General features: G+C 43.4%; 1 protein-coding gene across 5 annotated transcripts; it reads left to right on the top strand.

The window, feature by feature from the left end:
* Window positions 1-10,858: 10,858 nt before the first annotated feature.
* On the top strand, window positions 10,859-14,483 carry LOC125994629 (arrestin domain-containing protein 2). Of its 5 annotated transcripts, XM_049763999.2 has the most exons (7): window positions 10,859-10,969; window positions 11,088-11,179; window positions 11,460-12,913; window positions 13,026-13,120; window positions 13,208-13,304; window positions 13,465-13,721; window positions 13,797-14,483. In XM_049763999.2, the coding sequence occupies exons 3-7, from the start codon at window positions 12,886-12,888 to the stop codon at window positions 14,007-14,009; spliced, it is 690 nt and encodes a 229-aa protein (XP_049619956.1). In that variant the 5' UTR covers window positions 10,859-10,969; window positions 11,088-11,179; window positions 11,460-12,885; the 3' UTR covers window positions 14,010-14,483. The 5 variants fall into 5 exon arrangements, with proteins under 5 accessions (XP_049619956.1, XP_049619959.1, XP_049619955.1 ...); XM_049763998.2 differs by lacking the exons at window positions 10,859-10,969; window positions 11,088-11,179 and having other exon boundaries at window positions 11,198-11,603; window positions 12,778-12,913; XM_068650225.1 differs by lacking the exons at window positions 10,859-10,969; window positions 11,088-11,179 and having other exon boundaries at window positions 11,198-11,603; window positions 12,717-12,913.
* The last annotated feature ends 206 nt before the right edge of the window (window positions 14,484-14,689 follow it).

Raw genomic sequence — 14,689 nt, 5'->3', positions numbered from 1 at the left:
TCAAAGCAAAATGCCCTGCTCAACTTATAATATAAAGTGCTGCTGGTGGCCTATTGAGAAACGTTGATGTTCCCTTTGTTTAAATCAATACAAGGATTAAGAGTCAGCCCAGATTCCCGAGATAAATATGACATATTTTTATTATTCACATATTATTGCTCATTTCAGACCAGTGTAAATGCCGTGCAGATAAATAACCTTGTTAATTTGGTGTAGTGAGAAACAAAAATGAATAAAAAGTGAATAAATACGCCTTAGCTGTCAATGTTTTTCCAGATGAAAATGGATATTTTTTGAACTGGTACTATTAAGGATGCCAAGAACCATTCATGAAACCATTGACAATCAACTCTCTTAAATTAGGCCATGGATGTGGAATATTTGACTTTTCCTAATCTGTCGCCATTGTTGTAAATGCGCCCCTGGTTTATGATTCTCCAGGTTGCTGCAGCATTGTCCCTGTTTTTCTGCCTGATGAGACCACAAGATCACAATCGATAATGATCTGAAGCAGTTGACCTTCATTTGCCTTTCTTACAGTGTTGTCTTCCACGAATGTTATAAAAAGTATCCATTCTATTTTGATGCATTAGAAGGTACGGACAATTATTCTCGAATGTGGAGAGTTAAAGTAAAAACTTGACAAAAACTGAAAAGTAGATTTTTAAGATTTGTTAAGCCAGTGCTGCAGTGTGTGTAGAACCAGATGTTTGGCGCAGAGCAAAAAGGTCATGTGATTATTGATCTTTTATTATTTATCTAATTTCACATGCCAGTGTACGATTTAGTGTCGTGTACCTTGCTTGTGAGTAACTTGGAGGGGAGCTATCAATCTCATCAGGGGGAGCTGTTCACCCTCAACCCGAGAGTAAAACACACGAGTGTATCTGCCCACATTCATAAATGCGAGGGAGGTCCCTAATTCCACAATAGCCTATAGGGCTTCAGGTTCATGTAGGAACCTGTCAGAGGGAAGACACATGTTTATGAATGAACACGCTGCCTCTCTGCTCACTCCATTGACGACCACTCCACGCTGCTGTTTGATGTGCATCACTGCATTGTTGTCGGGATGCATACGTATGTGGATGCATCTCCCAAAACTGGAAACGTGTCCTTATCTTTGAATAGTCTTTATTAATCTTTGTGTGCTGTCTGTCGACGAGCCCGCTTGTTGTGACTATGACAAAAGTATGTCCCGTGAGACTGCTCCGTGTGAATGTAATGTTTTTGTGCAAACTGCTCCGAGATGACGGCTCCGCCGAATGCCAGCGGGCATTAGAAGAGCGAGCGGCCATCTGCCAGCCTTGCGAACTAGCAACCCCACCAGCTGCAGTCGCAAAACGCCCTAGCAAGCAGGACATGCATGCAGCTTCTGACGTCTGCGGCCACACTGCGTTGCGAAGCCCACAAAGAACCGGGAGCGGAAACAATGCGAATGGAGCCCACAAACGCCGCATAGGCTCAACGTTTGCCCGAGACGCTGCTTTCCACAGCACATCGACTCACTTCGGATGACTGCTTTGTGCGTCTATTTCCCTACCGCGTGGAAAAAAACACGCCGAAAAGGGACTCATGCAGGGGCACTTTAATACCCCGACATGGCGACGGAAAGAAACGGAAGGGAGCTTTTTACCATTTTGGAAACGAGCGCGGATACAGAAAGTAGTGCGGCGAGCGACGGGCAAGAGTACCCACTAAATCTTTCTGCCGATGTGAAGTGGTTTGAAATTCCGTACAAAAAGCCAGACTCGGACGAGGAAGACGGAGCGCGGGAGGAGGAGGAGGACGACGAAGACGAGGAGGAAGAGGAGGACGGTGTCAGCGGCGGCGTGGGGGAGAATGGCTCCGCGAATGCGGCGGCGGCGGCTAGCAGCCTTGTGGCCGGGGCAGGCTGCAACATCATTTTAGTGACTGGGAGCAATGGACTCAAGCATGACGAGGAGGACAACTCGGAGGAGTGCTACTATTCCACCTCCACTAACTGCTCCGATGCCGCCTCGAACGACTCTGACCTCGATTTCTCCGATTTGGAGGAAGAGGAGGAGGAGCGAGCGAGCTTTCTCGGCTACGATGAAGACTTGTTCGAGGAGTGCACGTCTCCAGACTTCTGGGGCGAACCGGACCAGGTGATTTCTATCGAGACTTTCAGTGCTTCCAGCGGCCCTCAGCACTCGCTGGGGGACGACGCCGAGCCCCGTGACTATTTCCGGATACTCTTCCCAGATTCGCTTTTTGAACACATGGTGGAACAAACAAACAACTACGCCCTCTATCGGCAAAGAAGGACCGGCAAAACAGACCCACACTGGCACCCGACCCACGCCAGGGAGATGAGAGCCTACGTGGGCCTCAACATCCTCATGGGCATCAATTGGCTGCCAGAAAGTGGCATGTACTGGGCCAGTGACATCTTCATAGGCAACGCTGGCTTTAAAAAAACCATGACCGCGAGGCGCTTCGAGAAGCTCACCCAGTACCTCCAGCTTTGCGACAGGGAGGCCGAGCCCGTGCGAGGCGAGCGTGGCTACGACGGCCTTTTCAAAATCAGGCCTCTCCTGGATGTGCTGGACAACACCATGTGGGATGCGTACACGCCCAACCGCTGTCTGACCATAGACAAGAGCGCCCTTGTCACCAAGGGGCGTTCTTCGCCCACGCACTCCATGCCCTCTAAGCCTTTGCGGAAAGGCTTGAGCGTGTGGATGCTGTGTGACTCGCGCTCGGGCTACTGCCACCGGGCCAAGATTCACGTCGGCCGGCCCAGTGAGGACCGTGCGTTGGTGCTGCAGGGCTACCGAGTGGTCACCTCCCTCGTGCGTGGCCTGGAGGGTCAATACCACCACCTCTACTTGGACAGCTTGTTCAACTCGGTGCCCCTCCTCCAGAGACTGCTAAAGGACGGACTGTACGCCTGCGGGCCCACCCATTCGGAGCGCAAAGGATTCCCTGAGGTCCTCCGCCCTCAAAATGTGGGCAAGCTGTCACAGGGGGAGTTCTATCAGTGCCAGCGTGGCAACCTGGTTGCGACGGTGACACGAGACGTCAAAGTTGTCAGCTGCTTGTCCACAAACTCCGCGCCAGGGATTGTGGGCATCAGCCCCGGGGAGCAGCGTGACGGCGAGATGGACGGTGAGGGGGACAGCGACAGCATGGAGAGCTCAGGTTTGTCTTTCGGCCTCCCAAGGCCACTCCCCTTGTTGCTGTACCAGGAGAACATGAGGGGAGTGGACTTGTGCGACCAGCTGAGGGAGTGCTACCAGGTGGGCCGGCCGTGCTGGAAGTGGTGGCGCTACTTCCTGTGGTTCTACGTCAACGTGTGCATCGTCAACGCCTACGTCCTCATGAGGGAAAACAGAGGGGCCACTCCGCCGGCCGGCCTCAACGGGAAGCAGCACACCCAGCGCCACTTCCGGGTGCGGCTGGCCCAGCAGCTCATCGGAGACTACCAGGGTGCGAGGGGCATGGAGCGGGCGGCCCGCAAGAGGCACGCTGACTCGCCCATCGAGTACGGACACCGCCTGGAGCGCATGTCGGAACGCTCACGGCGCTGCAGGAACTGCACCAACAAGGGACTACGGCATGAGAGCGTGTTTGGATGCAAGATATGCAATGTCCATCTATGCAGAGGAGGCTGCTTCTCTGAGTTTCATAAATGAACTATTTTGGAAAAGATCTTTTCTCTATAATCATCTCATGTCAAGGGATTTTTTTCATAATCAACTCATTTTTAATTCCAAAGGCCACCACTACAAGTCATTCACTTTTGAGGTAGTTAGAAGTATTATTGCACGCATAACTAGAGACAATAAACAAAGTACTGTATTTGAATTAGTGTAGAATGTTTGGGGGCATTGCCTTCTTGTAACACTGACTGAATTGCCTTGTCACCCTTTTTATATGTTTAAGGATTTTATATGAAAAAGTAGAACTTTTTTCTGCACCTACATTAGCTCAGTGAGCGTTAACATGGAACGCTTAACTCTCGTTTTACAATAAATGCTCATTATGATGTACACCTGATAGAACTAGTGTCTTTTGTGTGCCACCATTTTTAATGCCTGCTTAAGAAGTCAATGAAACCTTGCTGTTTCCAGTATGGAGCTGATGTGTTGACACACTCACATCTTGGAGCAATTAGTGACTGAAAAAAAAAGCCTCAAGCATCTCCTGCCAGAGGATCGAGTAAGGCCATTTCTGACACACAAGGTCCAAAAGTGTTCCTTAGTGGCAATGACTGTGAGAACAGCAAATACAAAATAGAGTTTAAGACGAGAGTTTGTGTGTGAAATGGGGCATGAATGAGATCAGCATTTACATTTAGTTGACATTCTTTTGAGTGATACATTTTTATTGTGCTTGTAGTTTGCATTGGTTTAAAACAGCTCTGCTACATACTGAAAGCTGTTTGATATTTTATTCCACAAGGGTAATGTGTATATTATAAGTGTAATTCAAATCAAATAGATGATGTAATGCAGTTTTACGCCACTCGATGTCATTGAAGAGGTGCTAATGTTGTAGCTGGTAGTGCAAGACTTTGAGAAGTTAGATTTATTGCACCAAATAATAATTGACCTGGAGAATGGTATTTTCGTTCAAAAATTATAATTAAAGCAGCAAGACGTCTAATATTTTATGTTAATATCACAATGTTAATACAATGTTTTGCAATTTCTTTCCATCATTGTTTTTTTTTCTTCCAACTAAACATACCCATTCAACAACTATTTGCCAGACCAGAATTTGTATTACTGCATCTGAGCCACGTTGCCAGAAATATAAATTTTAACTATGAAAAATGCATTCAACACATCAGATATGTCATATATTACTCTTTTACTTCAAGTGTAACTCCTCCATTTACCAAATGATTTCAAAGAGGGCAAACGTTTAAGCCTTATTGTGGCAATCTGCACTCTTGCTTTTGAGCTCTTTCAGACAAAAGCAGACTTTAAATGCTACAAGCAGGAAAAGATGGGCACTGCGAGGTTCTGTTGCACACAACCTCGACTGCGCGACGCCCTCTCCTTCCTCCCTTGGCTATTATAAGGCCGGGAGAGCGTTAGTCAACTGGACGCCCATCCCGCTGATCTGCGGGAGCCCCATGGGGAGTTACCATGGCAACGGCGGCTGGTGAAGACAGGGAGACGCCAGCAGGCCCACATGGTTGTCATGGTACTAACTCTGGATGTGGGAGGTGCCAGAAGCTGCACCGCCTTCCCTATTTTCCCAAAGTAGCCGCTGTGTGCGTCCCTGCGTGTGTGCAAAAGAGAACGAAGGAGCCAGAGAAGGAGCCAGAGTTACCGGGCAGGCTCTACATACTGCTGCCCACGCAATACTCCCTCCAATCCTACTTCCAAAGACGTTATCATGCATTTGTAGAATTTAGGGATGTAGTATTAGTAAGATGTCACATTTCCCAAGATGCTGCTATGGAAACAAAAGTCAAGGGTTACCCAAATTTATGAATATTAACGAAGATAATGAGGTGTGTCGGAAGTTTCCCAAAGTATTTGTTTTTTTGGGGGGCGGAGGGCTCTGGCATTACGACCAATTTAAACTAGAGCCTGACCGATTATACCGATTAAATAGGCCAAATAAAGATCTTTTCAAAAATAATCACCACTGGCCCAAATTAGGCCGATTATTCCATCGGTCTCTCGTAAAACAGTATATTCATGGTGCAGTATAACTGTTTGACCGCTAGGTAGAGCTGTTACTTCATTTAAGCCTCAATTCCTCTCAGTAACCCAACCAGTTTGTCCGGTTTTTGTTTCCGCCGCATTGCTAAGGTTCTAAAGCGGTTCCACCTCTACGGCGTGTCCAATTTTAAGTACAATCTCAGCGGTGTTTCTAAACTCATTTATAAATGGATTGATTTTATTTGAATTAATTAATATCCCAAGGTTTAAGGCTTATTTCTTTCAGTTATTTCTGGATGTTTTTGTCCCTAGATTTTTCTCAGTTTCAAAATTCAAACAAATATTAAAATGCAATGCGGATAGTGCTGCGGGGAGAAGTTTGACATGCGTTAGTACATTTCGAAGGGGTGGGGAGTCGAACCCTATATCTGAAGTGGTCGTCAGTGAACAGTTCGTTCAAAAGCGATTTATTTTTCCTGTGAACGAGAGTGAACGAATACCTTCCTAAAGTGATTCGTTCTTTTTTCAGTTCATATAACTTTAACCAGTAGGTGTCGGTAATGCGCATTGAAGCTGGTGCCACCTCGCCATAATACAAAACGAAGAAGATAATGACATAACTTCCTGTCCACGAACGAGTCGTGAATTGCATTTCCCGTTCACCGACTGAACGGATCTGTGAGTGAACGACTCAGTGAGTGAGTGATTTGCATTTCCAGTTCATCGCGAGAATGGACCAATGAGGCAACGAATCCTGACTTTCCCGTTCGCGAACGAGTAAATGAGTGAACTGCAAGGACGTGCATCAATGGATCAGTCAGTGAACGTGTTGCGTCTCCTGGCGTGAACTATGTAAACCAGAATGTAGATTTACGACTTCCCAAGGAAAGAAAGAACCACTCACTGAAGCACCACTTCTTTTATGCACGTTTTCTCCAAGCTAACGGCTAAGTTTATTGCATGAAGGGATGCGCTGTTGAGCAGCAACGGGGAGATTATGCTTCTCTTTGGGTAATCTTGATTTTATAACACTTATAGTAGTTTTTAAATAACGTGTATGCATATGTACGCCTAAATATTGCTATCCAATATATCTACTGCAATTTCACATTAGATTGCTGGTTTGAAATTTACTTTTTTTATTATTATTTTCAAATAAACATTTATGTTAAGACGTGTCTGGTGTTTTATTCCTTGCTTTTTTATTCACCAATTAAAACATAAAAATCAGACATTTGGTTAACTGCTTTATATGACAATATGTGTAGGTACACCTCATGGACACTTCAATAAGTACACTACATAAGGTAAAAAAAAAAAAAAAAAAAGAATAAATAAATAAAGGGTGAATTGCACAATAAAAACACATTTACGTACATTGTCACACCTGGGATCGAACCAAGCTCGTACCGAACAAGAACCCGTGTCATTATCCAGTTGGCTATTTCGACCAGGAAGCCCATGGTCGTCTGCACTGTTTTGTACTAGTGATGTGCATTCCAGTTAAGAACTGAATCTTTAGAATCCGTTCACTCAAATAATAAAGTGGCCTGTTATTAGGTACACTTGAAAATGGCGGTGTACCTATTCGAGTGTCTGTGTGATTCCCTCGTTAAGTGCACCTGCGTGAAAAGTTTTAGCTCCTGCAGAACGTGAAAGTGACCAAAAACTTTTCACGCAGGTGCGCTTAACGAGGGTCACTTGGAAAACATGTTGGAACGCGGCCCTGAGGACTAGAGCTTGACACCTGTGACCTTTGACCATGATATTTCCCTAATAAAGTGGCCTGTTATTAGGTACACTTGAAAATGGCGGTGTACCTAATGGAGTGTCCGTGTGATTCCCTCGTTAAGTGCAGGTGCGGGAAAACTTTTAGCTCCTTTTGACCGTGAAAGAAGCTAAAAGTTTTCACGCACCTGCGCTTAACGAGGGTCACTTGGAAAACATGTTGGAACGCGGCCCCGAGGACTAGAGCTTGACACCTGTGACCTTTGACCATGATATTTCCCTAATAAAGTGGCCTGTTATTAGGTACACTTGAAAATGGCGATGTACCTAATGGAGTGTCCATGTGATTCCCTCGTTAAGTGCAGGTGCGGGAAAACTTTTAGCTCCTTTTGACCGTGAAAGAAGCTAAAAGTTTTCACGCACCTGCGCTTAACGAGGGTCACTTGGAAAACATGTTGGAACGCGGCCCCGAGGACTAGAGCTTGACACCTGTGACCTTTGACCATGATATTTCCCTAATATAGTGGCCTGTTATTAGGTACACTTGAAAATGGCGATGTACCTAATGGAGTGTCCATGTGATTCCCTCGTTAAGTGCAGGTGCGGGAAAACTTTTAGCTCCTTTTGACCGTGAAAGAAGCTAAAAGTTTTCACGCACCTGCGCTTAACGAGGGTCACTTGGAAAACATGTTGGAACGCGGCCCCGAGGACTAGAGCTTGACACCTGTGACCTTTGACCATGATATTTCCCTAATAAAGTGGCCTGTTATTAGGTACACTTGAAAATGGCGATGTACCTAATGGAGTGTCCATGTGATTCCCTCGTTAAGTGCAGGTGCGGGAAAACTTTTAGCTCCTTTTGACCGTGAAAGAAGCTAAAAGTTTTCACGCACCTGCGCTTAACGAGGGTCACTTGGAAAACATGTTGGAACGCGGCCCCGAGGACTAGAGCTTGACACCTGTGACCTTTGACCATGATATTTCCCTAATATAGTGGCCTGTTATTAGGTACACTTGAAAATGGCGATGTACCTAATGGAGTGTCCATGTGATTCCCTCGTTAAGTGCAGGTGCGGGAAAACTTTTAGCTCCTTTTGACCGTGAAAGAAGCTAAAAGTTTTCACGCACCTGCGCTTAACGAGGGTCACTTGGAAAACATGTTGGAACGCGGCCCCGAGGACTAGAGCTTGACACCTGTGACCTTTGACCATGATATTTCCCTAATAAAGTGGCCTGTTATTAGGTACACTTGAAAATGGCGATGTACCTAATGGAGTGTTCATGTGATTCCCTCGTTAAGCGCACCTGCGTGAAAAGTTTTAGCTCCTGCAGAACGTGAAAGGAGCTAAAACTTTTCACGCAGGTGCGCCTAACGAGCGTCACTTGGAAAACATGTTGGAACGCGGCCCCGAGGACTTGAGCTTGACACCTGTGACCTTTGACTATGATATTTCCCTAATAAAGTGGCCCGGTATTAGGTACACTTGAAAATGGCGGTGTACCTAATGGAGTGTCCAAGTGACATCACAGATCAACCAGCCAATCACAAAGTGGGGGTGAGGGCGGGTGTGGCACTTTTCACTTTCACTTTTTTCCGTAATGAAGTGGCCTGTGATTAGGTTCACCTCATGGACACTTGAATAGGTACACTACACGTGGTAAAAAAAAAAAAAAAAAAAAGAATAAATAATTTGGTGAACGATTCTTTTGAACAAATATTTGAGTGAACCGATTCTAAGGATTCAGTTAACTGGAATGCACATCACTAGTACAAATCAGTGCAGACGGCCCAGGTAATGTCAGGTCAAAATAGCTGACTGGTTAGTGACTCTGGCTCTTGCTTGGAAGGAACATGGTTCGATCCCAAGTTTGATGAAAATGTGCCGACATTAAAGCTTTAATTTTGTTGTTGATGGTGTTATTATACCGAATGTGTTTGTGTTTGAATAAAAGGTAGGAAAATAAAAATCGTTATGCTGACATTTGTTATTTTGGGGGACACCAACTCATATAACATAAAACACATCATATACAGCAGTCAACTAAATGTCTGATTTTTATGTTTTAATTGGCGAATATAAAAACAAGGAATAAAACACCAGACAAGTTTTAACAATGTTTATTTAAAAAAAGAAATTAAAAGTAAATTTCAAACCAGCAATCTAATGTGAAATAGCAGTAGATATATTGGCTAACAACATTTAGGCGTATATGTGCATACACGTTATTGAAAAACTACTATAAGTGTTATAAAATCAAGATTACCCAAAGAGAAGCATAATCTCCCCGTTGCTGCTCAACAGCGCATCCCTTCATGCAATAAAGTTAGCCGTTAGCTTGGCGAAAACGTGCATAAAAGAAGTGGTGTTTCAGTCAGTGGTTCTTTCTTTCCTTGGCAAGTCGTAAATCGACATTCTGGCTTACATAGTACACGCCAGGAGACGCAACACGTTCACTGACTGATCCGTTGATGCACGTCCTTGCAGTTCACCCATTAACTCGTTCGCGAACGGGAAAGTCAGGATTCGTTGCCTCACTCGTCCGTTCTCGCGATGAACTAGAAATGCAAATCACACACTCACTGACTCGTTCACTCACAGATCCGTTCCTTGGTGAACGGGAAATGCAATTCAAGACTCGTTCGTAAACAGGAAGTTACGTCATTTTCTTCTTCGTTTTGTATTACGGCGAGGTGGCACCAGCTTCAATGCGCATTACCGACACCTACTGGTTGAAGTTACGTGAACTGAAAAAAAGACTAATCAGTTTAGGAAGTGATTCGTTCCGTCTCATTCACTGAAAAAAATCGTTCTTTTGAAGTAACAAAAGTTTTTTTTTTTACAGGTCTGTCTGAAAGCTTACAGAAGCCACTTCACAAAGCAGAGAATAGTTGTTTTAAATGACAATTCACTTTCTGTCACACAGATGCAATTACAAATGACAAATGTAATCCGTAGGTATGCAAATATGTATTAATGGCGGTGTTTGTCCGTAGATGTGAGTGTGAGTGCGAACGATTGTAGGTCTGTGTGCTCTGCAACTGGCTACTGCTGGGAGTCAGTTGGGATACGTGTTAGGGTTGACAATTTATTTTGATCATGATTATCTTGAAATGTTAATCAAAATCTCCGGTCATTTTTTAAACGTTTTTGTTTTTCTTTTAATTGTATATGCTATTTTATGTTTGTACGGCGACCTTGAGTGCCTTGAAAGGCGCCTTATAAATAAAATGTATTATTATTATTAGAATCATTTAACTTTCCACCATCCCCTGACTCGTTGAAACTTTCCACACTCCCTTGAGTTGTTAAAACTTTGTGCAAACGTTCTTGCTTGGCTCGTTGTCTAAAGATGCTCCACCAATTATCTGTTTACACAACTTTGTACAACAAAGAGATAAAACAAGCTGCATTGACTAAACCAGTTTGTGACTCCAAAACCTGTTCACCCTCACCACTATCCTGTTTTTTTCTCAATAAATAGTCTCTTGCAAGAGGCGAAAGTCACACTGCTTTCAGTTGCTCTTGTGTGATGGCTTTCTCTGCTTGTAAGCGTAAAATGGGCAAATTGTCTCACGTGTGGTTCTTGCTGAAAAGGTAGAGTGAGGAAACCTCTATCAATTGGTTCCCACATGCCTGTGACCCTCATGAGGTTAAGCGATTCAGATAATTGACGTATGGATTTGTTCTTTCTTTTCTGTATTGTACGTATAAGCCGAACCGGCGGGATTTTGACCTTTCCAACTTCCTAAAATGTTTACCGAGTAGAGAAATACTTTGGATGCGAATGGCACACATGATGGAAAGGTCAGTGGAATTTTTCCGATAAGACCTATATCACATGCTAAATAATTACATCGTTCATTCGCTAACAGTTTTACTTTTCCTTCGTTTTTAAATGAGTGTTTTGTTGACTTTTCCAAATTGCCAAAATGACATTCCTTGATGTTTTTACTTTGAACGGAGTGAATGGAAATGTACCTGAGATTTGTGGAACTTGGAAAGTTTTGACTCCACCCTCTACAAAATTTTCCACTCCAAAAAGACACTTATGGATAATGAGCTTCAGTAATTTTCCGTTTAACAGGTTTAGTTAGGTTCTGCTCCAGCTCTGTAGGGACACATTGTGCTTTTGCCTCACAACTGGAAGCACGCTCAGCGGTGCATTTTTGAGAGAAAATATTAAGGAGGTGTTTTTTAGATGACCAACGAAGCTTTTTTGCAAAAAAAGGTAATGCATTTTCATCTATTCTAAGATTTGAAAGTTTTTCAACATTATTTCTTCTTGTGATTTTTAGGGCACACAGACATATATGACAAAAAAAAAAAAAAAAGTGATGCATTTTCATCTATTCTAAGATTTGGAAGTTTTCCAAAAAGTGCATCTGGACTGAATGCTACAATTAACAAAACAGCTCAGAGTCAACCAAAATTCCAAAGTCTTTCTTTTGTGTTACCGTAAGATGCTGAAGCCCCAAAGCAGTGTGGGCTTTATAACATGGAAGTGAAATGTGAAATGTTAGCTGTGAAATATCAGCCGTCTGTCATGTTATGAGGCACTGTGAATAATAAAAAAACAAAATTATAGATCGGCTTTGTGTTGTGCTATGATCGCGAGTCTACTTCGACGTTAGATGTTTGTCCAATGCCACCAACTATTTAGCTGTAAGGGTGTGGTTGCAAAGTAATTTGCTTAATCTCATAGAATGAGTGAAATGCAGAACAGCTTGTTTATATAACTTCGAAACAACCAAGTCCTTGTAGGTGAACGTCATTTTTAAATAATACCTTCTCACCTTATGACGTGTGTAAAATAATTGTTAGGAATGTGTTATCAACATTTTCATCTGGTTTTACAAGTGCATTTAAAAGTGCTTGCGTCAAATGGGAACATGGAGCATTGCTCGCATTTGACATGATCATGCATCCAGTCCAGTGACTACCTCAAAAACACATTTGCATTGGCTCTAATAAGACTCTCTTAAATCATAGATATCATTGAGAAAATTACTGCAGATGCAAACACAGTTAGAGGAATTTTTCAGACGAAACCCATATCACATCCTGATAATTACATTGATGATTCTTCGACAATTTTACTTTTCCTTAGTCTTTAAATTAGTGTTTTGTTGAGTTTTCCAAATTGACATTCCTGGATGTTTCTACTTTGAATAAACAAAGTTCATGGAAATGCACCTGAGAATTCGGGGACATGTTCTCTAAGCTTTAATGGGACAAAATCCTTTGCATAGGTGCTGCTATTTTAAAAACACATTAAGGGAATTTTACAACAATGCTAACACTTAATTTGACGATCACCAAATTTTGACTCCACCCTCTACAGAATTTTCCACTCCAAATAGACTCTCGTGAAAAATGAGCTTCAGTCATTTCCCGTTTGACAGGTTTAGGCTCTGCTCCAGCTCTGTATGGACACATTGTGCTTTTGCCTCATAATTGGAAACACGCTCAATGGTGCATTTTTGAGAGAAAATACCAAGAACACCTTTTAGATGACCAATGAAGATATTCTGCATAAAGGTAATGCATTTCTATCTATTCTAAGATTTGAACGTTTTCTAACCTTGTTCCTACTTGTGATTTTTTAGGGCACACTTACATGTATGACTAATAAGGAGATTTGTTTTTATAGGTTTGAACATTAAACACCCAATGAATATAGAAGGAATTGTTGAAAATGGATTCCCATTCCATCCAGACGGTGACATAGATGTGGCTCCAGTTATGGTGATTTTTTACTTGTATACAAAAGACAATCACAAAAGTGTCCATGTAGGAGAAAAGTGGTTTCGAAGAAGAATTTGTTTGTTTCAGGAACCTCGGCATGTTTGGATGAAGACATTTGTCAAACGCCTTGGCTCTGGAACAGTAACAATTGTTATTTACACCGAAAAGAAGGCCTACAAACCAGGTGATGTGCAGTATTTATACACGCATGTAGACAGTGCGAACTTGTACACTGTGGTGTCTGTGTCTCAAAGCCCTCAACGCTCACCACAGCATATTTTCGTTCTTCAATGACACCATGCCCCATTCTCTACTCTTAAGCAAATCATTTTCTCATCCTGCAGGCGAAGGCATCCAAGTCATTGTTGAAGCCATCAACCAGTCGACTTGCTCGTTGATGCTCAAGTACATATTGCAACGGAAGCAAAGTCGGATTTCCCCGGGGAAAAGGATAACTGGCGTGTGTCCAGTCGCTGAGAAAGTTGCCAAGCGTGTTCGCCCCTACAGCAGAAAGACGATGCTCGACGTGATCACCATCCCGAGAGGGAGCCCTCCCACCATCTCCATGGGTTCACCCATTGAACTGCACTACGAGTTGAAGGTAAACCAGACCAGACAATGTCAGAATACACTTTTGTCAATGTCGTTGTAGTAAATTGCGAAAAATGTTCTACAGGTCTGTGTGGATATGACTGGCTCAAACTCTGCTTACCTCAGCTGGCCAATAGTTGTGCGCCCCAGCAGTCTACATTCCGCCAAACGACATCAACAGTCACTCAAAGCTTTAACTTTGGGAGATGTTCTTCATCCAAATCCAAACCAGCAAATGCAGAGGCCAAGGCCACGACTACGTAAAGCCAACTCCATAGACACGCCTCCTCGATTTTGAAATTTTTAACTACAAAACCAATGAAGGTGGGAAACTATCCATCCATCCATTTTCCGTACCGCTTTGTCCCCACGGGGGTTGCGGGCGTGCAGGAGCCTATCCCAGCGGCTATCAGGCAGTAGGTAGGGGACAGCCTGAACCGGTTGCCAGCCAATCGCAGGGCACACAGAGACGAACAACCATCCGTACTCGCACTCACACCTAGGAGCAATTTGGAGTGCACAATCGGCCTACCACGCATGTTTTTGGGATGTGTTTATATTTTATATTTATTTTCACGTGTGTGAGTGTATCTATATGTGTATATATTTAATACATTTTTATTTAGGTATTTTTATTTTTTTATGTATTTTCAAAATTGAGCTCTATGTTATGATTATGTCGACTATACTTATTGTTGAGGCCACTGTAAAGGAGTTGTACATACAGCTGTATAAATTGAAACTGAAATAAATTGTTACTCTTCAAACTCTCTTTGCTGGACTTGATGTGTTTTTTTTTTAACAAAAAGGTAAGATAATCTACTCTACACACACGCACGCACGCACGCACGCACGCACGCACGCACGCACGCACGCACGCACGCACGCACACACACACACACACACACACACACACACAATGAGCATCAATTCACATCAGCATCAACTTTTTTCTGACTACTGCAACATGTTTCTATT

Source organism: Syngnathus scovelli, chromosome 3, assembly GCF_024217435.2.
Source record: "Syngnathus scovelli strain Florida chromosome 3, RoL_Ssco_1.2, whole genome shotgun sequence".
Taxonomy (NCBI): Eukaryota; Metazoa; Chordata; class Actinopteri; order Syngnathiformes; family Syngnathidae; genus Syngnathus; species Syngnathus scovelli.
This window is presented reverse-complemented; position numbering and strand designations above follow the sequence as displayed.

Excerpts from the sequence above, each read along its gene's own strand:
- LOC125994629 (XM_049763999.2), top strand. The coding sequence starts at position 12,886 with ATGACCAATGAAGATATTCTGCATAAAG. Across the intron at positions 13,305-13,464 it reads AAAGAAGGCCTACAAACCAG|GCGAAGGCATCCAAGTCATT; the intron begins GTGATGTGCAGT and ends CTCATCCTGCAG. Across the intron at positions 13,722-13,796 it reads AACTGCACTACGAGTTGAAG|GTCTGTGTGGATATGACTGG; the intron begins GTAAACCAGACC and ends AATGTTCTACAG.